The sequence below is a fragment of the Peromyscus maniculatus genome, chromosome 6 (genome assembly GCF_049852395.1).
Source record: "Peromyscus maniculatus bairdii isolate BWxNUB_F1_BW_parent chromosome 6, HU_Pman_BW_mat_3.1, whole genome shotgun sequence".
NCBI lineage: Eukaryota > Metazoa > Chordata > Mammalia > Rodentia > Cricetidae > Peromyscus > Peromyscus maniculatus.
This window is the reverse complement of record NC_134857.1, coordinates 138,202,855-138,228,916: the sequence shown is the minus strand read 5'-3', so window position 1 is coordinate 138,228,916 and position 26,062 is coordinate 138,202,855. Positions and strand designations below refer to the sequence as shown.

Genomic DNA, 26,062 nt, shown 5'->3' with positions numbered 1-26,062 from the left:
AAATACAATGGTTTTCCAGTCCTGTCCTTCCTTCCCCCTGCCCACCCCAATTCAACTCTTCAGTACTAGTTTTGAGTGTTATAAAGAACCTCTGTGGATGGGTGTGCTGACTAAGGCAAAATGGAGAGCATGAAAGGTGAGCTATTATCCCATCTTCATTTGCATAAAAACATTTTAGCCCTATTTTCTGGTTGTTGAATAGTACAGAGTATAGAAAACCCTAAATAATTATTGGAAGAGAAAATTTTTAATGTTCCAAAAGCTACTGATTAATGCAATGTAGCAAAATCATAATAATGACTATTGTTCTCCTGTCCTGACTAGAATTGGGACTTGCTCTCCACTATAGAAGGTTCTCCTTCCTTGAAACCAGAGAAGATTTCATCTGATGGAAGCTTGTGGAGGAGACAACACAACCTAATGCATGCAATTAATACTTCATTGTTCAGATTATTAGGCAAAGCTCCATGGCATCATTTACCCATCACATGGCTTATGAAGGGTCTGTGCTGTTATTACTTATCCAAAGCTTTACATGGTAGCCAACCATCTCTTCTACACACCAGCCAAGATTAACTTGTTTCTCCAGCTTTTTCTATTATGTTTCTCAGGGCCATTTATCATGGGGATCCTAGATACTTCAAACTTTGTCTCATTCTTACATCTGCCCTGTATCAATCACTCTCAGAATCATAGATGCTCAAGATAATTCTCTTTCCCTTTCCCTAATCCAGGCCACATGTTGGATTTAACATGTAACAAGCCAGGCAGGCTCCTGTAGTCAGATAATGATGTACAGCTACTGACTTTCCAGAAGTCTAAAAAGTTAATGAGGTTTAAATAGTGCTCTAACAAAGGCTATATTCATATCTGACTCCTCAAGAAAAACCATCCTCAACCCAGTTCTCTGATTAAAGTGCTTCTGCTAGTACTTACATGGGTTGTTATTTTGTTTGTTTTGTTTTTCCCCTTTTCTCCCCAAATCACTGCCTTATTACCACATGAACTTAGTTCACAATATTGTAATTGCTTCACAGAAAGAATCTACAGTAGCTTTTGACTGTTTTGATCCATAGCTTTGATAAGCCTGATGCCATTAGAGAGGTAGTGTTAATGGACTTAAATCCAGTCCTTTTGACTTCTTGGTGTTTTGCCTTGGTCTTGGATTGAAATGGCTCAGAATGCTAAGGCCAAAGCTGCAGTGACAATAATGCCCTCAAAGCCTTTAAACAACTAAACCTCATTCCAAAACACACTCCTCTGCCCCGATTACAATCCAAAGAGCTCTGCTGACCATGTTTGCAGTACATTATCCTGATGGCCTTTATTGCTCTGTGCTAGGCAATGCAAATGGCTAGCCACCATGAGTGTCTCCTCCCAGCCCCACCTGAGGTGATACTCCATCAAAAAGTGGACATTACAGGGTTAATTAAACCACAAGGCTGGCAAGCACCCCAAAGCAGTGTTGCCAAACCTGATCAGCTGCTAGATGTACTCTGGACATGATTATTTCTACTTTGCTTCTCTGCTATTTTACCTTCCCTAACCTCTGCTCTTCCTCGTGAAGTTCTGTTATTCAGAAAAGATCACCAAGCCAGGGGCTTAGGTTCTGAAGTTCTTTTTTTTACTGTAATGAGCCATGTGACCCTGGTCAAGTCATTCACTCCTTCTAAGGTTTTTTCTTTCTTTAAAATGGAAACACCACCACCTGCCAACAACTTTGGGTTGGTTTTGGTGAAGACTTGGAGATAGCTCAGTCAGGAAAGTGCTTGCTGTGGAAGGAGGAACACCTGAGTTCTATCGACAGAGCCCAAATGAAAACTAGATGTGGTTGTACACTGTCTTGGTTAGGATATCTATTGCTGTGAAGAGACACCATGACCACTCTTATAAAAAAAAACATTTAATTGAGGTGGCAGCTTACAGTTTCAGAGGTTCAGTCCATTATCATCATGGTAGAACATGATGTCATGCAGACAGACATGGTGCTGAAGAAGTAGCTGAGAGTTCTACATCTTGCAGGCAACAGGAAGTTGACTGTGACACTGGGTGGTATCCTGAGCATAGGAAATCTCAAAGCTCGACTCCACAGTGACACACTTCCTCCAACAAGGCCATACTCACTCCAACAAAGCCACATCTAAAAGTGCTACTCCCTTTGGGAGCCATTTTCTTTCAGACCACCACATATATTCTTGTGATACCAGAGCAGGGGGGAGGATTTCAGTGGGTCCAGAGTGCTCACTGGCTAATCAAGACTACTCAGTGAGTTCTAGGCCAATAGGAGACCCTAAGTAACTACAATGAAGATTAACTAACTCCTTGCTGCTATGTGCATGTGCACACTTATGCATGCACCCTGCATGCATGCATGATTCCCCCTACATATTCACATATACCTTCCAAAAGTTGTGTGAGAGTTAGATGACACAGTCCTGTGCAGGCAAAGATAGGACTTCTCTGAGAGGGTAGAAATAGAAAACAGAAGGAATGAGAATAAGAGTTTTTAAGAATTAAAATGTTTGAAAGAAGATAATGGTTATCAATCCTAACCTCATTAGTCTACAAAAGAGAGAAGAAGCCAGAATGTCTGGTCATGCCCAACCTGTTGAACAGTCCTGAAAAGGGGAGTGAGGATTGAGAAATAATAGATAGGAAAAATAGAGACATAGACATAAAAGAAAAAGACAGAGACACAGGATAGCTTTTGGAGGGCTCTGATTTAATACCACAGCAGCCCTGAGTTTATTTCTCATGGCCTTTTTATACCCAAAGCAAGGGGGCAAAAGACTTCCCCTTTCAAGGACATCATGGTTCAAGGAACAAACAAGAATAAACATCTCCTTAATTCTCAAGACACCTGATAACCACACCTTTGGTCAAACATCCTGTTAGCCAGCCTAAGAGAGCAAAGATAAGCTTGAATTCTTTGACTTTGACTCAAGATGGAATCAAGGCACAAATTGGGGTCACTGTGGGCTCCCACACCAGACCTAGACACTGTTATGCTTGTGTGAAACTCCACAGCATTTAAATGTCCTCAGTATTTGTTGTTCTTATCTCCTGTCCTGCCCACCACAATACTGTGTATCAGGTGTTCTTAGTTTCATCTGCACATTTGAATCTTGTCTGGAGCTCTTCAGAAAACACTGACACCTTGGCCTCCTTCCCAGGTCAACTCATTTCACTCATCTACCTGTGACCGAGGTAATGGGAATTTTGTGAATGCCTCATTGATTCTACATAGTACAGCCAAAGTTGAGAGTCCCTGCCTGAGGTATTCTGTAGCCCAACATAGTCCCAGCTGGGCAATGTACTGGTGTCATCACGATCTAGAAGTCACACAAATTGAATATTTCTTAAATAAACTGATAGTATCTTTTATCTTTTTTATGCACATTTATAATCCAATGCATAATGTGTTTACACATGTAGAACATAGAGATACCCAAGCAGTACAGTTCAATTCACAGTTTGTGATCCAGGTTACCAGCATCTGTCTTACTGAATAAGACTAAGAGAAGTAAAGTGCTTTGACTATGACAACCTAGCAGCTTAGAAGCCGACTGGAATCAGGACCTGGTTTTGTGAGTTTTTGTATTCCATGTTGTGGCCTGAGGCACAATAACCCAGAATACAGTCTTCTTTATCCACTTTCATCCTCCCAGTACCCAAACTCTAAAAACCACTGTTCAGTGTTCATGTTAACTTTTTTAGAGCCTCAATATATAAAAGAGAGCATGCTGTGCTCATCTTCCTGTCTCTGGCTTATTTCACTTAAGATAGGGTTGTCCAGTTCCATCCACCTTCCTGAAAATGTCATGGCTTCATTCTGCAGAGTCCAGTAGCATTCCACTGTGTGTAATTCTGAGTCTCTATGGTAAACATGGATGTGCAAGCTTCTCTTTGGTGTGATGAGTATACTTCCTCTGGCTGCATTCCAAGAAGCTAAATCAAAGGACAGCTAAATCAGAGGACAGAGACTTTACTCTGTTCTCTGTAATGTAATAAGTTATATCCCCACACATAGCCCAAGAGCGCCTCCTTTCTACCACCATTTATTAGTTTGTTGTTGTTTATAACCACCATTCTTATGAGAGTGAGATAGTATTTCCTTACAGCTCTTGAAAAGTAGTATGTAGTTTAACAGACTTTTCAAGCCTTTCTTCTTATAGCATTCAACATGATATAACTTTCTTCAGCCAGCCCAACAGCTGTAAACCTCCCCTGAAGTCTCACATGCACTTCCAGCAGCTGATAACAGAACAGCCAAGGGAAAGAAAAGTCTGAGATCACACTCTCTCTGCCACTGCTTCCTGGGCTCCATATATCATGAAATCATTTTTCCAAGATAGTTCACAACCTTCCATCCTGAGATGACTGTACCTCTTCTCCTGATTGATTGCTAAGTACTGGAGTGACCCAGCATCCAGCCTTTCTATCTACACCATCCCCTCAATGGCAGCATTCAGTCCCACATTTTTTCCAACTCTCTGTCCCCATCCCTGGCCCTCGCTCCTGCGCTCCAGCTGTCTGAACACACTGACTGAGCTGTCTTCTTCCTTCACTGTCCTCCTAGGTTTTCCAAGTACTTGATAAACATGGCTAAAAGAGCTGTTAAATTTCTGCCCCGGCCCTTTCTCTCACATCCCTGTCTACATCTAGACTTCCACATCCCATCATTCTTCTATGACTAAACATGTCTGATTCCCCTTTCTCACAGCCCACCTCCAATCCAAAACACTTCTACCAGGAGCATAGTAACATCCTAAATTTCACACCTTTCTCACCACCCACATACCCCCACAACTTCTTAAACCTCCTAAATACTCTCTTTCCACTGTATCTCACTCTGATTTTGCCTGCTGCCAAAGTTATCAGAATGAAACCATACCATGCCACTCCTCTACTTAGAATGATTTATTGGCTTCATTGATGGCTGAGTAAGTTTTTTACAGGATATTTTAATGTCTCCCTGGGTCTAGCCCATGCTCACACAAATACAGGATAGTCTAATGTCCCTGTGGGTCTAGCCCCTGCTCACATTGCCTTCTCTGCCTTACTACGCTGTCTTTCAGTCATGATGATCTTGCTGTTTTTAACTACATTGTACATATAATTTATATCCTACAAACTGGAGTAAAGTACACAAATTGTATATTAATATTTTACAGTTGGGTGTCCACCATTGTAATATGATTTTAGAACCTTCCCGCCCTTCAGTATTGACTTTCCATGTTCCCTCCCTTCAGCCCTAGATGATCACTCACCTGCCTCCTGTTTCTAGGTAGAGCTGTCTCTTGCTGACACTGCATCTCTTTACACCTAGCCTTCTGTGATCTGGAAGCAGGTTTCTCTAAGACTCACTGTTCTAATTTCAGTGAGATCAACACAGACCAGAAGTGTGCAATCAAGCAGCATGCAGGACGCAGGCTGAGTCTCACAGCCCTACTGCTGACCAAGCTGACACTGTGCTTTAGACAGACACTTCATTTCATCTCTTAAGAGAAAACTGAAATACTGATTTTCAGTAAATAAGTTATTAACTTCTGGACCTTTTACAAAATCATTGTGTCCCAGTTCCTTTCAGCCTCTCTTGCCTGTGAGGTTCCCTCTCTCCTCTTTGGGCCTCAGCAGGCAGGTGCAACTCCTCACCACAAGAGAAGTCCTCCGTCCCACCGGCTTTAGGAGACTCCAGACGCCTATCGATCTGACACATGTGGGCATTCTGGGAATAGTCAAACTGTAGATCACGGCTGAAGTCTGTTTGTCAGGTTTATGAAACAAGTATCAACTTTACTATTTCTGTTGTTTAAAATGCACTGAGACAGCACTTCCCAGATCTGGCTCTGTTGTTTTCCTTAGCTTTTCAGTACATTCTACATTTTCAGTACTATAAATGAAATATAATCACTTCCTTGAAAAAGGATGACTGGAATCTACTTGGAAATTTTCTACATAAAGGACAACTGCCCCTATAGTTCCCAGTTCTAGAGTGACCTAAAGGAAGCCAGTAACCACACCTTCATGCTGTTTGTGTGAAGTTTCCACAAGAGGTAGAACCAGATTTGTTGTTGTACAGATACATGTGTGTGCCCATGTGTGCATTCATGAGTGTGTATGTGTGTGTATGTGTGAGTGTGCATATGTGAGTGTGTGTGTGTGTGTGTCCACATCCTTCACTGTACACAGTTCTGGGGTCTCACTAGCACTTTTTCATGTAAGAATATAATATGCCTGGAGTGTTTTCCTGTCCATAAGCCCAGTTCCCCTTTTTTCATCTTGCCATGACCCTCTTCTTCCCTTAGATCAGTGGTTCTCAATCATCCCAGTGCTGTGACCTTTAACACAGTTTCTCATGTTGTGGTGACCCTCAACCTTAAAATTATTTTGTTGCTACTTCATAACTGTAATTTTGCTACTCTTATGAATCATAATGTATATATCTGTGTTTTCTGATGGTCTAAGGTGACCCCTGTGATAGTTAGTTGACCTAAAAAGGTCACAACCCAGAGGTTAAGAACCTCTGCCTTAGATGGTTCTGCTTCTACCTCCATGTCATATGTACATACATGACTTAATGTGTCTATATAAAATCTAGGATCCACAAATGAGAGAAAATGTGCTATTAGTTGTTTTAGACTGACTTAATTTGCTTAATTTGACATTTGAAAATGCATGTATCTGTGAGCAAAGACAAAAGGAGAGATTTTAATTAAATAGGATGCTTTCTTGACATTTTCTAATTAGTAAATAATAGCCAAGAGGCAAAGTGCTACATAGAATAAAGCTGAAATATTCCCTCCAGCTATATCAAACTGTTCCATATTCACACTCATAGGCTGTGAACCATGAAAATTATAAACTATTATAAGCTATCTCCTGCTACCCTGTGAAAACTAGTTTTAAAAAAATCTAGATCAGTTGAAGGAGAAGTTGTAATTAAGTGTATCTTTAAAGTGACTGAAAAAGTACTCTTGGCAACTGCACTTACTTGTAATTTAGAAATTATTCACTGATGAGATGAAATTAAAAATCACATTAGCGGGTGGGTTTTGCCCTTGTGTTGCAAGTGAACCACAAGATAGTTACATACATTTTAGGAACGAGAACAGCCCACTAAGGGCGGTGCTAGTCAGTAAGGTTAATTCATCCGAAGTCTGGTAACTCGGGTGCGTGTCAATTAAGTATGGAACAAGATTCATGTTTTCCTTGGACCATCTAAGAGGAGAGATAGAAACAGAAGACAGAGAGTGCTTTGGGCATTCACATTAACTGGTTCAGAGGCTGGATGAGTGCTGGCCAGAGGCATAAAGTTGCTTAATTAGCTAATGGTTCAGTCATCCTTAAGAACTTTTCTTTTGTGTTTATTTGTGACAAAACACATGTCAGTGTGTTCCTCATTATTTTTTTCTTGACCTGTCAGTCCCCTCATTGATGCCCTGGTACCACCTGGGCTCCCCTGCTTTCTGCTTGCTCTGTACCTAACACTTGTGAATTTCTTTTCTCTTCATTTAACAACAGAATGCTGCCACTTAGTCACAAGGCTCTCATCATCTGGGGTCACCCTGTCCCACCCTGTAAGCAAAGCCATTATTTTTCCCTCAGCTCCAACTTGCCTTCAGCACGGGGTCCCAGATCTCGTCTGTTGAGGTTTCTCCAGGTCATCCTGCTGGCTTCCTGTCTGCGAACACTCAGTCTACATTAATGTAAACACTTTGTTCCACTTCACTGCAGCCTTAGCCCACAGTCGGCCATCCATCTGATGTTCTCGGTATTGCTGAGGCCTAAGGGAGTAATAGCAAACAAAGAATGCTAGACCAAAATCCCCATAGCCCTGAGGCACTATTCCTGCCCAGTTTCTGTCTTGTTGACCACACTCTCTAACCTTGTGTCAGTTGAAGTTTGCCTTCTATTCTTCCTGCTCCTGCCTCAGCAGCTGCTACAAAACGCAGTCCCCTTTTCCCTCAAACTAAAAACCCTAACATCCCTAAACACTGCCATGCCTTCCAAAGGGGTCCTCCCTGACCATATTTAAATTTGCCATCTTTGCTTCCTCTCACTTGTCTGTACAGTGTTTTCTAAGTAGTCTGGGCATGTGTATAGATTGACAGATAATGCTTCACTCATAGTGTGCTCATGAGGCCTGGGCTTCTAAAGGTAGTTTCTGACATATGGAGGCATAGAGAGACATTACCCTTTTGGTGGAGTTTATGTTGCTTACACCAGACCAACATGGGCTCACTAAAAATATGAGTGAATTGTAAACCTTGTTTGAAAGATTTACTTGTAATGGCTACTTGGTTTGACATTTCATATCTTTTTTCTTAGTTCTGTGTGAGAATAGAAAAGAATCCTGGGCTTGGATTTAGTATCAGCGGTGGAATTAGTGGGCAAGGAAATCCTTTCAAACCTTCCGACAAGGTAAGAAGTGAATTCCTTGTTGACAATTTTAGTTTCAAAATGCTGTCTTCCACTGTGATGTGATGGTGAAAGAACGTCGTGGGTATGTTTGTTGTGCTGAACTGATCCAGTTAACCATGAAGCCAATCAGAAACAGAAACATGTCTGTACAGGGAAAACAAATCTAGCATAGTGCTTGCTGGAAATGGAGTAGGAGGAACAAATATTTAGTCTTTCTATTTGAAAAGAAAGGGGAAGCCAGGCAATGGTGGCACACACCTTTAATTCCAGCACTTGGGAGACAGAGACAGTTGGATCTCTGTAAGTTCGAGGCCAGCCTGGTCTACAGAGCAAGTTCCAGACCAGCCAAAGCTGCACAGAGAAACCCTGTTTTGAAGAGAGAGTGGGGGGGGGGTGGTGGAAAGGGATTTTGGTACCATTCTATAGCTAGTTTTCATGGAGTAATTTTTTGCCTCTTTGTTTTGACTTTATAGTTGTATGTGGTAAAGAAATCTATGTAAGCAATTTATCAGAACAATTTTCCAAAGATTTATTTGTAAATTGCTCATTTGTTGTTTAGGAAAATGTTTTCTTATAGTAACAAAACGATTCCACTTTGACTGAGTGTTCAGGCCAGCCAGCAGCTAGCCTTGATCTACCATACTTGCAAAGGGTTCCATTAACATAATTTTGGAAATGAAAAAGTCACAGAAAACAAATTTTATAATATAAGAAAATTGAAGTTAGCATTATCAGAAGAACCAGACCCTCATCTCACTGAATAAATGTGTACTCTTCTAGCTCCATTTGGGCCCTGCCATCTAGCCAGCCAACTTGACCCCAGGGCAGATCATCTAACTTTCTACCCTGAGCTATATAGCCTGCCCTACTACTATTATTGCTTAACAATCTCATATTGAAATCAATGTGGATAAATTTACTAACCCTTAAAATGATCTACCTTTGAGCTCACCAAACTGAACTACCTTAAATGACATCAAGTCCAGACTTTTTCAATTCATTGTTATTACAGAAATAGCTCACAGATCAATTTCTAAAAATAAAATCTACTTCCAAAGGAAACTTGAATGTGGGGCTGAGGAAATAGCTCAGTGGCTAAAGTACTAGCCTTGCAAGTCTATAGTCCAGAGTTTGGATTCCCAGCACCCATATAAAAGCCAATAGGCACAGCAGCTAGCCTGTAATACCCAATGCAAGAGGCAGAGACAAGGTAACCTAGAGCAAACTGCTATCAGCAGCTGAATCTGAAAACTCTGGGTTCAAGGTAAGACCCTGACTCAGCACATAAGGGGAGGTGATCAAGGAAGAAACCCAAAGTCAACCAGCCAAAAAGGCACACATACACAAATGTGTCCCCCCACACACAAGAACACACACAAAACAAACAAACAAAAAAAAACACACACACAAATTGACTGTTCCTATATGGGTATTTCCAAAGCCTAAAGCAGGACCTTCATCGCATATTTTTCTAACCATCATACTCTCTCTATTCTAGAGGGTAGAAAAGTTTGGGACAGAATATTTGAGATGGTGATGTACATCAGGAAATATACATGACAGTTTCCAGTCACCATAGGCAGAAAGACCTTTGGCCAGCAAGCTGTAGCAGCTGCTTCCATGAAGGACTGAACATGAGGCAGGAGGACAGCACAGAAGACAATAGGCTACCTGTATTTATATTTTGAAACAATGCTGACCTCTTAAGTAGTTGATAATCTAGTTGGGGCAACCACTTATTTAATTTGATAAATTATCAATAAAAGTTCAAATTATCAGAAACACATATGATACATTATTTAAACTTCATGCCCTCATGTCTTATTTGTTTTGATCCTCTCTTTTTAATTCTTATTGATATATAGTTGTTGTATGAAGTGATGCATTTCAATATTACTCTCCTAGCCCCTCTTCCCATTCTGTTAGTTCCCTTATTCCCAAATACTTGCCTTCCACTTTTGTATCATATACATTATGTGTGTGGAAAATATATAACTTGAGGTTACACATATGAGAGAGTGTATACATGTTTGTCTTTCTGACTCTGGGTTATTCCTTTAATTATATGATCTCCTGTTCCATCCACTTGCCTGTAAATAAGATTAATTCTTTACAGCAGAATAAATCTCCATTGTGTGTGTATGTGCGCGCGTGTGTGTGTGTGTGTGTGTGTGTGTGTGTGTGTGTGTGTGTGTGTGTGTGTATGAGAGAGAGAGAGAGACAGAGAGAGACAGAGAGAGAGAGACAGAGACAGAGAGAGACAGAGAGAGAGAGAGATCTGTCCATCATCAGTCAACTGACAACTAGGCTGATTCATAATGTTCCTGTGAATAATGTCCCAGGAGATTCATGTGCAGGTACCTCTGTGCTGTGCTAATAGTTCTTCAGATGTAGTCCCAGGTGTGGCACAGCTGGGTCATGAAGTAGCTCTGTTTTGTTTGTTTTGTTTTTTAAGGAGTCTCTACATTGACTTCCTTGGTGTAGTACTTGCTGAGAGGATGTTTAATTTTTCAGGTCTTTGCATATGTGGATATAAACCTCTGTCAGAGGGGTTGGCAAAGACTTACTCTGTTCTGTAAGATGTTACCTTGCTTGATGTTTTCTCTTCTGTGAAGCTTTTGATTTCATGTGACGTCATCTGTCATCTCTCAGTCTGTCTCCTGTGCTGCTGAAACCCTACTCGGGACAGTCCTCTCCTGCGTCCATAGGAAGAGGTTCCACTATGTTACCGCTATCTGATTCAAAGTTTCAGTTCTTTTTTTGGGCTGGGGGGTGGGGTTTCTCTGTGTGAAGCTCTGGCTGTCCTGGATCTCACTCTGTATACCAAGCTGACCTTGAACTCACAGAAATCCACCTGCCGCTGCCTCCCGAGTGCTGGGATTAAAGGCGTGCGCCACCACTACCTGGCAAAGTTTTAGTTCTTATGTTAAGGTCTTTGACCCATTTTTAATTTACTTCTGTGCACAGTGAAACATAATGGACCTAGTTTCATGTTCCATGTGTGATACCCAGTTAACCCAGCACCATTTGTTACAGAGGGCTTTTCCCCAGAGGACTTTCCTGACACCTGTGACAGTAGCTATGTGGCTGAACACTTTTCTTGCCTTTGGCCTCATGTCCCTTCCCTGAATTCTTTCAATGAAAAGTTAGCAAGCTGATCATCTTTCAGGTGGCTGCCATTCAAGAGATGCGCTCCTCTCCTTTCTCTCAGCACAGAGAAATTCTCATTCTACTTTTGGAAGATAGAAGATAATGTTTTTAAATTAAAGATAAACTCATTACTAATAGGGTCCTAGAATAGTGTTTCATTTCTGCTGTTTCCAAGTGCAAAGACTGAGAACGTAGGCTTCAACATTGTTTCCTTCCACTGTGGTGGCTACAAAAACCTTATACACATTAATTTAATTTTTGTTTGTGTGACTTTACTGAGACTCAACTGTGTCTGTGATCTTATAACTCACTCTTTGGGTTAAATGTAGCAGACAGAGGGCTTGGATTGTTTAATGCAGCTGTTGACAGATTCTTCCTTGAAAGTACATTTCTTTGCCTGATTATGCTTCAGACTACTTTGCAGTCTAAATCATGTATCTCTGTTATTACAGAACTGATAGAAGTAACCAGAATTTCAGATCTACAGATCATTGTCCAAGTTAGTAATACTTCCCTTGGCAATCCAGACTTACGATGGATTCCTGATTAACAACATTCAAATGATCTAAAGATGGTGGCTCCAACAATTTACATAAGAATTTAGTCCGTTCACTGGGAGAGAGTTTCATATCTGCATAACCCAGTTTTATTTCCTCAGCCTCATGTTCCATGCTGATAAAGACTGCATATGATTTAGACTAAAACCCAGGGCTTGCAGGGAGGACATGGATAAAGTACTTGCCTTGAAAACACAAGGACCTACATTCATTTCCCAGTATGCACATTTTCAAAGCTGGCTTCAGTGGCACATTTTTCTAATCCTAGCACTGGGGAAGGGGAGGCAGACAGAAACCCAGAGCTTGATAGCCAGCTACCATAGCTTATTTGGAAGCTTCAGGCCATGAGAAACACCATCTCAAAAAGATGGTGGACTGCCTGAGGATGAATGACATCTGAGGTAGTCTAGCCTTCACATCCACATCCACACATGTATGTTCATATGCATATGCTGCACACACACACAGACACACAGAGGTGGGGAGGACTTATACCTACCTCTGAAAACTAATACTAAGTATATGAAAATATATACTCTTTTCTACCATGTTGAAAAAGAAATTACCTTTTCATTAGTGGGCTAATTCACAGCTGGAGGTAAAAGGTACCATATTAAGTAGCAATTTAAATTCAACATATACTGCCTGAGTCTGAAGTAGGCAGAGCAGAGATTCTAGTCTGCAGGGTAATGCATGCTCCCTTCCAGTGAACAAATCATACATTAGCTATATTCCTGGATACATGATGTGTTGCTAAGCTTGTTGTCCATGGAGCTTTGAACTTTTGGCTGCTAGAATCTTTGACTATCAGATGTCTTGAAGGCACTGAGGAGTTTGTATGCTACAGTTACCACTAAATTTATCTCATTCTGTTCTGTATTATTGATGCTGTTGCAGCCAATTCCCAAGTGTGAAAGAATGTTCACACTGGTGGCAAGCAGGGAGAGCATGCAGTAGTTACTGAACAGAAGAAAGGAGTAGAGAGTGAGGAAAAAAGGAGCTATGTTGCTCAGGGTACAGAAGCTGCCAGCTAACTTTTGGGTTGTATGAGATTCCTGCAATAAATCACTTCAGACAAACCCAGAAGTTCACCTAGGCTTTAGATGGATTTGGGGTTAACTCTCATATGACAGGCCATTTCATACAGGACTGGAGTGTTGGGACAGCATCTGAAGCAAAGTTGACTTCCCTCCAAGACCCAAGGTCCCGAGCAAATGTGGTCTCTTGGGGTAAAAGAATCCATGTGATTAACTCTGAAGCTGACACTGTCAGAACAATGTTTAGTATATGAAAAAACAAACTCACCACAAAGCTCATTGTTTTGGATAAGTTCATCACAAAGTGAAAACTACTTTTATGTACTTGTAAGGATAAAGTGGTGGAACACTGGGTGCAAACAGCCCTTCATGGTGCCCACCTCTTTCCTTTGAAAAGGGGATAGAAATTGTGATCCAGCTTATCATCAGAGAGAAACACCGCTGTCACAGTAGCAAGACGCTGCTTAGATGAAAGATTTCAACACAACAAATCTAATGATAATGCAGTAAAAAATGAATATCATTTATTAACTATCATGTGCCAGGCACTGTATGGAGCTTATTTTGTGTGTAACCTCATCTGGTCATCTTAGCAACATCTATTAGTCAGGTAGTACTGTCATCACCGTGTTACTGAGTCCCAGAGTGGTTCATTAACATGACCAAGGTCATTTAGCTAATCTGTGACAGACAAAATCTAAAACCAAATTGATCTGACTCCAAATCTTTTTCTTTTAATGAGCTCTAACACACGCTTCCAGCTACAGATGCCACTTAGCAGCAGAGCGCATGATAAGCTCGAATCTCATGGCGTTGAAACGCATGTGATTTTCTAATATTGAAAGTATTATAGAGCCCCCTAATTAGTCAAAATCCTCATATTTGCTTCAACAAGCCCGTGGAAGTCTGCATGTCTCCTCCATTGAACCTCAGTAATCAGAAGCCCACAGTAGAGGGAGGATTGTTAATCAACTATGTAACTTGTAGGCTGAGGTATCCTTACAGTGGCAATTCTGACAATGAAAGAACTAAAACTATGTTTTGTACTAAAACAGTCACACTAATTCGTGGTTGCAAAATATGAAGAATTTCCCACTGTGAGTTCTACAGGAGACTGTTAGAAAGAGAAAACCAGAGTAACAGATGAATGATGCCAGGCTTTGCAACTTTTCATAAAGCAGCCCAAGATCCTTTGAATGGAAGCAGTCCTAATGAAACATTCAAAGCTCATCATCCAGGGACTAACATTCTTCCTTGCCCCATTTGATGAAAGAACTAACTGCCTAGAATTTAAAGATTTTCAGGTAAACTTGCACTAAGTGGTCATGAAAATAAACATCTGGTCACAGGCTCACAGGAAAGCTTTGTTATAGAACCAGGCTGCACACAGAAGGCTTATAGGAGGAAACAGCCGTATGGGGAGACACTTACTCCCCACAGTTTATCAAATGCCAAAGCTAGGCAAACACCATGGAATTCAGCCATTTTTCTACCTGGGGAAATCTGAATGTCAGCGCAGAAGTGATGGGAGAAATGACTCCTTGTTTATTTGTTTGTTTTTTGATTTGCCTAAGGTACAGACAAAAGTCCGAGCCCTGGGAAGAATGTTGAAAAATGTAAAACACTTGCCAATGAACTTTAGGGTTATCAATTATTTTCAAAATATTGCTTCTAAACATACAGATGATCTGCAGCAGGACTCAAGCCCTTCCCACCCTATCTTTCAGTCCTGGAAGCAATACGGCTTTTTCTTTTGTGTAGATATGGGTATTGCATCAAATTAAAGTTTTCATAAGGTCAATATTAAAAAGAGAAAGGTAGTTAGGCACAGAAGCAGGCATTTTTTGGACATTTTTTGCCCCAGGACATCAATACCAGAGACATTCATGGCAACACACACACACAAAAAAAGTGCCTAAGAATTACTTTCTCATTTTTCTTATCCTCATGTTGTTGGATGATTCATAAACAACGAATTACAAAGGTATGCTTTTAAATTGTGAAAGGAAAAAAAAGACACAGTCCATGTGTTTCTTGTCTCTTCATGGATATGAAAAACATGAACAGCAAATATATTTGTCTGGAGCTTTTCATCAAATGTGATTTATACTTACATAAATATTAATCCCCATGGAACACATTCCTTTCTTCTCTTTGTACAGCTACTAGATAGATATGATTTATTGTCTGTATTCATAAATTCATTTTATAATATAATTTACATATCTGCCCCACTTTGACTTCTATTTCAAGATGAAGTGATTATAAAATAGTTTTGGAGATGCTATTAGTTAAGTTGAAAAGAATGCTGAAGAGGGAGGGATAGATTTCTTGGTGCTTATTAACTCAATTTTGGGTGGCATTTATTAAAAAGAGATGAAACAGACGCTATTTCATGTGTAAGCCTGTATTCTTTAAGAGGAGTGTTAAGCACATGCTATTTTATAATGCACTGAGTACTCCAGCTGTCTTACCCCATTGCAACTTGGGGTTATTTCAGGACAATAAAAGTGAAACATGAGGATTTTTTTTTAATGAAAAGTGAATTATTGCCCACTTCCCCCAATGTCTCAGTACTGGTTGGGAAGCACTGACATTCTTAGCAGAAAGTTGGTCTTTATAATCAATAGGATTCCAATGGATGTGACTCCTCCTCTCAAGTTTTACTAAAGAAGAAGTGTTAACCCATTGGAAAATGTCCGCATCTACACTGTTGCTAGAGTTTTCCTGCCTTGCCCACAGTCAGGACAAATCTTTGTCACCCGCCAGTCCCACAGCCGCTCAGACCCAACCAAGTAAACACAGAGAATTATATTGCATACAAACTGTATGGCCGTGGCAGGCTTCTTGCTAACTGTTCTTATAGCTTAAATTAATCCATTTCCATAAATCTATACCTTGCCACGTGGCTGGTAGCTTACCGGCGTCTTCACATGCTGCTGGTCATGGCGGCAGCTGGCAGTGTCTCTCTGCCTCAGCCTTCCGCTTCCCAGAATTCTCCTCTCTCCTTGTCCCACCTACTTCCTGCCTGGCCACTGGCCAATCAGTGTTTTATTTGACATACAGACCATCCCACAGCATACACACTTAAAAAACATGTGGATTCTGACTTAGGAAAGCAACTAATATCATTCAATGCAGGCTCAGTTCTTGGGAAAGCATAAAAAGGTTTGCAGGTCAAAAGATAAAGGGTGACTAAAAACTAGCATATTACAGTCTTAGAAAGATGGCTCAGAAATTAAGAGCACTGGCTGCTTTTGCATAGAACCAAGTTTAGTCCCCAGCTCACAGCCGCCTGTAACTTTAGTCCCAGTGTATCCAACATCCCTTCTGGCCTCCACAGCTATTGCATGTATATGGTACATATTCATATATTCAGGCAAAGCACTCATACAAGTAAAATTCTTAAAAAATAAATCTTTTTTTAATTAGCATTTTAGCTGGATGTGGTGGTGCACACTGTAACTGCAGTACTCAGGAAGCTGAGACAGGGGGATCTTTACAAGCTCAAGTCCAGACAGCTAGGGTACATATTGAATTTGAAGCCAGCCTCAGCTGTAGCAAGACCCTGTCTCAAACTCCACCACCACCAAAAAAAATTTTCCCAATTAAATCAAAGCCCATGTGGATGCCCAGCTGTACTACCAATGATACTTTTATCATTAACGTTCTCTCTGCTGTACCACACTGGTACAGCACTTAGCTAGCATTAAACCTGTCTACATCGTTGATGAGACTCTCTGATTCTTCTAATTATTACATCTTGTTTCTTAAAAATACAAAAACCTGCTCTGTTATTTAAATCAAAGCTCTAATCCAAGTATCAATAGTCACTCACTGAACCAACTTTGTGTTCTTTTTTACCTAAAAAAAAAAAAAAAAAAAAAAAAAAAAAAGCAGTTTATAAAACCAAGTATTGAGAGGAACATACTTCTGGAGCAAACACTCTGGGAATTTTCTTAAAGCCAAATGTGAACTTTAAAGTGAGAACCAAACATGAGCCAAGTGAACACCAAATACATTCTCACTGTTGTGGCTTTGCCCCAGTTCACCAAAAAGCTCTCAGGAAGCCAGCAAGATGGCTTAGTGAGCAGAGAGGCTTGCCTCTGCCTGATGACCTGAGTTCAGTCCCGAGAACCCACATAATAGAGGGAGAAAATCAACTCTCACAAGTTGTCCTCTGACTTCATGCTGTGTTACACTCACAAGTCATACACACTAAATAAATTAATAAATGTAAAAAATAAGAGAGTTTAAAAAAAGAAAAGAAGGAAAGATCTTAAGAATGTCATCCTTAATGTTATATTTTCCATTTTTCCTGAAAAGATTTACATCAATTCAATATAGTCCTAGAAAAGTTAACCAGTAAGTTATTTTTCATTTCAAATATATGTAAATTATATATATATATATATATATATATATATATAATTTGAAGATGAATCCAAGATTAAACTAAGCAACAAAAATACAAAGTACCAAATTATTCATGTACATACAGTCACCTTTATAATGTAATGTATATGTATGTACATACTCTTAGTGACTAATATAAATAACTATGTCCCCTACTTGAAATCTCAATCAAACCCAGACTAGATTCTTGTCACTGTCATTTCACCAATGAGGACATTAATAATCAAGTCCTTTTTGGTGTTGAACTAAATAGTGAAGTGAGTAAAGAAATTCATGCCAAATTTTTAATTTTCTTCTTTGCTTAATAGACATCCTCTACTTGACTGAGAATGGCTAATTTGGTCTATTTGATAGATTCGGTGTATTGGTTAACTTTCCTAAAACACCTGGCCAAGCAATTGAAGGAAGGAATGGCTTATTTTTTACTTACAGTTCCAGGGGGATGTAGTCCATCACAGCAGGTCAGGTAGTGCAGCAGAAAGCCAGCTGGTCACAGTGCATGGAGGTCAGGAAACAGAGCCAACAGGGAAGTGGGGACAAGCTGTAAGATATCAAGGCTGCTGCTCTGTTCACCATCTCCAGCAAGGCTCCACCTCCTAAACTTTAAGATGGAGAGGTTCCACAACCTTCCCAAACAGGGCCACTAGCTGGGGACCAGTGTTGAACCACATGAGCCTCTGGAGGACATTTCTCACTCAAGCCTTCACACTTGGGAAATGGTCCCTTATGACAGAAAAGACACGAACCTATAAATTATACTGGGTCAGCTGGTCAGGTTCAGTGCCCTGAAGGTATCCATCTCAGAATCATAACTGAATGCAGTCAGTAGGACTGAGACCCAAGAACCACTTTTCCTGAAGCTTCTGTGGGTTCTGATGAGTGTGAGCTGCACTCTTTGGCTTATTAGCGCCAGGGCATGTACCCGACATGACTGGCAGTTCTTCAAACAGATTCTCAGTCCTAGAGAGCTCTCTTTTTCTTTGACCTATACCTTTTAGAAAACCTGTACATGTAGTAAGTGAAAATATTATCACTACAAAATTTCATATGCTACAGGATGTGGAGCTGGAGATGTTATTCAGTTGGTAGAACACTTGCCTAGCATGCATATCCTGTGCTCTGTTTCCAGCACTGCCTAAATCTGGTGTGGTAGTATACAACTGGAATCCCAACACTTGGGAACTGGAGGTGGGAAGGTCAGAAGTTCAAGGTCATCCTCAGCTACATAGTAGATTCGAGTCCAGCTGTGGATATAACAGACCCTATCTCAAAAAACATTCAAATATAGACTAAAAGTGAAAAAGAAAAGAGAAAATTGCACTGTACCACTCAGTTTGAGAGCCTCTTCACCCAAGAGCACCAGAGATTCTCCTAATTGTCCCTTGACACTTTGACCTCTTAATTTCAATGTCACTTCTAAGAAATATCTCTAGAATGATTTCACTACAAAGTAATGCATAAGCTGATAAAACAATACTAAACCTACAAGAATCATGGCTTGATTTTTATATAACTTATGAGAAACATTTTCTCTCCAGCAAAAATTTAACTTAAGTGAAAAGAAAGTTTAACTAAATCTATCGCTTTCTGGATCATGATTTTTGAAATGATGCATACTGTCCAAAAATAGCATAGTGACAGGGTTTTGAGGGAGCCTACGGGGTGATAGGTGGAGTCTACATGCCACCACTATTTTAGGAAGAGCTTAGAGAAGAATCCGCAGTCACCTCCATTTACCTCCTGTTTTTAGTAGTTTCTGGGGGCATTAAAGGCTTAGACAGAATCAGTAACCTGTGCAAAGCTAAGCAATCCAATTCTGTACCACCGCCAAACTCTCATGGTAAACACCAGCCGTGCAGGAATCAAAAAGTAACACTAGTAGAAGCTGCCCCTAGCCCCATCTCCATAGAAGCCAGAGATCTGGGCCAGGCAGTAAGGAGACAACCACTGACTTTGAGAAAATAGAAATTGTTTTCAGCTCAAAATTGTCACCAAGAAATAGACAGCAGTGAAAACATCCCTTTGAGCCTCTCAGGTGATTATCTGTGAGACAGCAATGGGATTCCTGGGACAATTGCTAAAATAAAAAAAACGTAATCATACAACAGCCAAACCAAGGGCAGTTTTAGCCCTCACATTCCAATTCCCCAAAAGGCAACAGTCTAAAGAATATTCTAGTAGCTAGTCTGTCATTTCTAAAAGCAGCCTCATAGAAAAATGGAATAAATTGCTTGTATTGGGGTGCTCTTAACAAGTCAGAAGTCTTTATTTCTATTTGTGCACTGAACAGTTTTTAGAATGACAAAGGAGGGTAGAACAAGACAACGCCAAAGACCAAACTATGTTTCTCTTCTTCTAGGATAGGACAATCGCCAGTTGAAGAATTTTAGTTTGGATCTCTGTCACAAATTTTCTAGGTCTCTAAACTAATTCTTCTTTCTGATTATCTTTACAATAGTTGCTTCTCTCATTGTTGTGACACAATATCTAATAAAAGCTACTTCCGGAATGACTGGTCCTAGCTCAGAGTTTTCGAGCCCCATCTAGTGTGGTGGTGGTGGGGGTGACAGTGCAAGAGTGAGGGTCGTGATCACACTGCCTCTTTAGTCAGGAAGCAACGAGAGATGAATTCTGGCCTCAGCTAGCTTCCTTCCCTCCTTCCTTCCTTCCTTCCTTCCTTCCTTCCTTCCTTCCTTCCTCCTTCCTTCCTTCCTTCCTTCCTTCCTTCCTCCTTCCTTCCTTCCTTCCTTCCTTCCTTTCCTTCCTTCCTTCCTTCCTTCCTTCCCTCCTTTCTTCCTTCCCTCTTTGTTTCTTTCTTTCTATCTTTCTTTTTTTAAATTCAGTCTGGAACTGACCCCAGCTTATGGAATGGTGCTACCCACATTTAGAGTCTTCCTTCCTCAGTTAGCCTCTCTGAAAACACCCTCACAGCCAGGCCCAGGGGTGTGTTGCCAAATGATTCTCAATCTAGTCAACTTTACACCAAAAATTAATCCCCAGTCTTATTATTATTACATTTATGTGTTTGTTTGGTGTGTGTGTCTTTGCACATGGACAAGTGTGTGTGTGCACTGTGACACACATGTGGCAGAGAACAATTTAGGAGTTGGTTCTCTCCTTCCACCATGTGAGTCTAGGGATCAAACTCGGGTTGTGGACTTGGGGGCAGACACTTTACCTGCTGAGCCATCTCATTGGCTCCCATCAATCTTTGATGGGTTTTAAACTTCGGGGTTTGGACATAGCACAGAAGCCTTCTATTCAGTGGCTGGTGGCCTTCCTTCTTTCTCTTCCCTTCCCCCCCCCCCCAATTTGGCATCCTCTCTTAGTTTCTAATGGCCATGGGAAAAAATCTCGTTTCTTGCTCCATATAAATTCTTCTTTTACTAAGGCAGCAGATTGTTCGAAGCCTGAGACCTGACACATGGCAATTAAACTTTCAGAGCGTCCATCATTATACAACACTGTTGATGTCTTTATCTTTGGAGTGTTCATTCCAGCAATTGCAGAGGCTATGCTATGGAGTGACCTAACATTGCTTCTAGAAGCCTCAATATAAGTAAACCATGTTGCCTGCTTTATAGAGGAAGTTAGTACTTAACCCTTCTCTGGAGAGAAGAGAGTGTCCCCTGAAACTCGGGAAACAGAGTGCATGTCCAGTTCTGTTTGCTACTTTAATGAGCCATTTTCCCTCTGGAAATCCTCTCTGAACTTTCATACTTACAGGACTACATGAAAGACTATATTCTAAAATATCTGATGTAAAAATAAAATATTCTGATTTGTAACATATATAATTTTTAGTTAAGATATGGCCTTCCTAGAAACCATTTTCCAAGCAGTAACTAAAGGTAACACTTGGGGCAATTTTAAAAAATGTATTTCATGCATTGAGGTTGCAAGTCCCTTAAGGCTAGGTCTATTTTTGTGTCTACGTTGACAATAGCTGAGACTGTCACAGTCATTCACCTTCATCATTAAAAATACCATATAAAGTTCCTTTCCCCTCTAAAGTTAGAATGTGAAGTGCTGGACTTGCAGACTTAACTTGGTAAGTCCTTGGTTTGTATTCAGAGATTCTGAGGCTAGATAACCAGAAGAGATCAGATCTTAACACTGAGAAATCTGACCATTTTTCAAAAGTACTTGTGAAAAGCAAATGCTTTCATAAGCCTGTTCATTATGGATGCTTCTTGAAGAGTCATATAACTTACAAATAGACAAGTTTTATTGCAGGACAGAAATGTAGGGACTGGAAAGAGGTCTTAGTGATTAAGATCACATACTGCTTGCAGATGACCCAAGTTCAGTTCCCAGCATCCATGTCAGGTGGCTCACAGTCAACTGTAACTCTAGCTCCAGATCTGATGATGACATGTCACTATTTTCATCTCCATTGATCCCACTGTCACAGAGACTCAGATTGGCTTGGATTTAGTTAGAGTCTTTCCCAAGTGATGCCTAAACATTATATACAAACAATGAAGCACTAAGGCACTAGGACTCTGAAACAGTCTTTGGGAAACAGTACACAAATAACAAGACTGGTGTCACAAGGCACCTCGTGGATGACTGGTTTCACTAGCATGGCCATATGCTGGGAAGAGGACACAGAAAGAGAAGAAGCTACAGCAATGGAAACATCTTAGTTCACGAAATGTATTGACTGGAAATAAATAACAAAGCTTTAGGAAAAAGCAATAAAGGCATTAGAAAGCTCAGGCCACCGTAAAAGTCGGCTTCAGAGTAAATCCACAGAACAGTGATTGAATCCTGCAGTCATGATGCCACTACTGATATTAAGCATGCCTCAGAAGCCACCTTCATGTTCTTCAAGCAGTCAGCCTCTGCACAGTGAGGTTTCCAGCACTGTGGATGTGACTGTATAATTTAGCCCCTGTGGTTTGGATTTATGCAAACATTATTAAACTGTTGCTGCATGGAGAGCTGCATAGAGGTGATCAGGGTCACCTGAGTGGCAGTCGCCAGAGGCTAGGATGAAGTAAGAGTCAGAACTTCACCTCAGCAGCTAGAAACACAGTGGCTTGTTTGGGACAATACTGTCGTTCTGCCTGTCACAGCACAGTAGGGTGCTAACTAAAATCATCAGCATGGCACATGCAAGCTGCCAGACCGAGAAGGAAATGACTACAGGGTCTTTGTCATCACAGTGCAGATGTTCCCACTGCATCTCCTCCTGTCTTTTCAAACAACGCATTTTCCTTTTCCATCAAAAATTTCCATTTTACAACTAAATTTGGCAAAGCTGTTTTTATTGTTGTTGGGGCTTTTGTTTGTTTGTTTAGTTGGTTGGTTTGATTGGTCTTTGATTAGTTTGTTTGTTTGCTGGTTCATTATTGAAATAGGATCTCACACTGCAGCCCAGACTGCCTGGAACTATGTAGCCCTACTTGTGTCAAATTCACATCAATCCTGCCTCAACCTCCGGAGTACTGGGATTATAGCCTATACCAGTGGTTCTAGCAAATTCAGAATTTATACAAAAAGGCATTTCTATCGATAGCTGTGAGGTTGGTATATAAACTGCAACTGTACTTTATAACAACAAGGTTATCTTTACATTACATGTGGCCTTTTTTAAACTTGATTCTGCAGAGCAGTGTTCTACTTAAAATACTGTAATAACCCTTAGAAAGCTTACTTGTATAAACTGTGATTTATTTAAAAGCTGTTTCACTATTTTCTATATGAATGGAAATGTATTTAAGTGCACCTACTTGATGGTAATAAGTTCCTAACCTCTGTCACTTCTGACTTATAGGGTATCTTTGTTACTAGGGTTCAGCCTGATGGACCAGCATCCAACCTACTACAACCCGGAGATAAGATCCTTCAGGTAAGATGAACACAAGCTGACATGTCAGTGTCGGGTAGAGTACTTGAACTCAACACTCCTGTGTTGCTCACTTGTCAGTGTGGCTTTAAAGCCCTGTCCACCATAAGCCTGTGTCTGTAGTGTCAGCCATGGCCATGCCATTTCGTAAAGCTCTTCCATTTTAGTTGAATAATAACAATTCATGAAAATAAAGTAATTTGGTTCCTAGAATCAAAGCCCCCATAGTTGATTCTACATACAGGCCCCAGGCTAACAGAATCCCTCACCTACCCCATGCCCACCAGGAATCAGAGATAGTTTCACTACCAGCATGTACTATGGACTTCCCATAAGCCACCTGCTAGAGAAACTCTCCTTCTTCTAAAATGTGTAAGAATGGTCCCTCACCCTACCATGAGGGCCTGAAACTCTCCTCAGAACCCCACCATGCTGCTGTCTAAGGCCTTACTAGCCCTTTTAGCAAGCCTCTTCCTCAAAAGGACAGTCCACCTCAGCATCCACCTCAAATCCCAAACAAAAAACCTTCTACTGAATACCTGAGAAGCTCCCAGTACATGGCAGCATCCTGCACATTATTTTTGGGTGAATGGAATTACATGATGATACAAGAATGTGTACACATGTAAACACATGAGCCTGTATGGTTATAAACTAAAGAAAGCACAATAGCCTCTGATGGGCATCTGTATGACTTTCCATGAGTTCATAAGAGTGAACATATTTCCATTTGAAGGCTATAACACACGGTTGTATCTCTCTGTTCTCCTGTCTGGAACACAAGTTAAGCTTTTTAAATGTCATGTAGAGAAAGGCTTTCTCAAACTTAACACTGTACATACAATCAGAAAAGAGCCACTGTATTAAACAGTTAAACATGCGCTTGGTTTAGCCTTATCGACTTGATTCTCTTTTCCTCCTCCCCAAATTTAACTCCCCTGTAAGAGGTGTTTAATTATCTCCTACACTGTGAGAAAGACATTTAAAGACCGCCAGTGTGCTCAAGATTAAATGATTTAGCAGAAATTCCCCATTATATAAGTGATGGAACTGCCTGAAATTGCTAGTGCTCGACTTGGGTACACTGAGAAGGCAAGGCACACAAGAAAGGAGCTGTCATCAGTTCCGTTTCACTGTCTTGCTCCCCTCCTCTCCCCACGCTGAACTTCAAAGGTATCTCAGAATTTGGGGGAAAAAGTGTATCCAATTAATTTCTGGTGTCTGAGTTTTTAAAATGGGTACGTTCACATTCTACAACTTCAGACCAGGTAGCAGGTTCCCCTCTACCCATGCTGGAGTCAGAGAAAGGACTTGTCTTCTGCTCAGATTCAAAAAGGAAGAACTTCCTGGTGGAAAACAAGATGCTCCTGTCTCCTAAGAGGAGGAGCACATGCTCTTTCCTGTGAAGGTCTCCAAGGCTGCACGTGGGGCAGGAGGAGGAATGTGTGGCATTTCGAATCCTGAGATTTGCACACTGGCTGCCAAGCACACAGAGTGGGCTCCTAGAATAAGAGGGAAGGAATTATGAGTCAGTGAGTAAGAGGCAGAACATGCTAAGTCTCTCCTCTCCACAAATGACATCAGAGATGTGGCTTAAAATTCATTTCACAGCCCACTGTCAGAAAAAGAAGGAAAATACATAAACCTTACAGTTTTGCTCATAGTGATTAAAAATCAAAAGTGGTCAATTACATTCTGTGGAAGAAAAATGGAACTAATTCTTTGTGATTGTCAGTGTCATAAGTGAGAAAGAGAGCTGTGTTCTTGATTTATTTTCATACTTTTGAATACTCAAGAATGCTGGGAAAGGACTCTGTGATCAGTCAGTCACAAAATTAGTGTTCTACTTGTTACTTGGACAAATACATTTCCAAAGCTTAATAACAATAAAAATCCCGAGAAATATAAACGAAACAAAGAAACGTGTTACAAAGAACACGTTTCTTTTCGTGTTTCTTTGTAACACGTTTCGTTTGTAAACGTGTTACAAAGCGCTGAGGTTACTAGATTTAGCAGCAAAGAACAAAGGAGGCACAAGAAAGCAGAGATGCTATTCCCAGCCTCTCAAACCATAACTCATCAGATCTGCTCCATTTCTCCTTTTCTGTGACTATATTTTATGTGTGTGTGTGTGTGTGTAACACATGTTTGTATGTGTGTAACATATGTGTGTGTAGTGTATGATGCGTGTAACATATATATGTGACCTATGTATATGTATGTAACATGTGTGTAATGTGTATTATGATACATGTGTGTAACATATGTGTGTGACCTACATGTATGTGCAACATATATATGTATATACATGTTGGCCATGAGCAAAAGGCCAAAGAGCAACATCAAGCATCTTTGTATACCATTCTCCACCCTAGTTTTTAAGATAAAATCTTTCATTGAGCTTAAGCTCACCAGCTGGCTGCACTTAATGGCCAGTGAGCCCCAAGGATTTTTGTGTCTTCACGCTTCTCCACCAGAACTAGGGTTACAGACATGTGCTACCCTGGCTTCCACATGGTTGCCTGGGATCCAAACTCAGGTTCCTGTGCTGATGTTATAGGCACTTTACCAAATGAGCCACCTCCCAGCTCTGCATGACTCTACCCACCACTCCTGTCTGCTAC

The 26,062-nt window shown here is 40.7% G+C and overlaps 2 protein-coding genes across 5 annotated transcripts in view; one reads left to right on the top strand and one right to left on the bottom strand.

Moving 5' to 3' along the window:
- Positions 1 to 26,062, top strand: part of Lrrc7 (leucine rich repeat containing 7) — a 475,963-nt gene that overhangs the window by 439,471 nt on the left and 10,430 nt on the right. For all 4 annotated transcript variants that reach the window (XM_015993791.3, XM_015993794.3, XM_015993790.3 and 1 more), the window contains 2 exons: positions 8,332 to 8,424; positions 23,367 to 23,441. In XM_015993791.3, the coding sequence (XP_015849277.1) occupies positions 8,332 to 8,424; positions 23,367 to 23,441 (168 nt within the window). The remainder of the gene's footprint in view (positions 1 to 8,331; positions 8,425 to 23,366; positions 23,442 to 26,062) is intronic.
- Lrrc40 (leucine rich repeat containing 40) overlaps positions 22,841 to 26,062 on the bottom strand; it is a 69,688-nt gene continuing 66,466 nt past the window's right edge. The window contains exon 19 of the transcript XR_013052459.1: positions 22,841 to 24,940. The gene's annotated coding sequence lies outside the window, so the exon portion shown is untranslated. The remainder of the gene's footprint in view (positions 24,941 to 26,062) is intronic.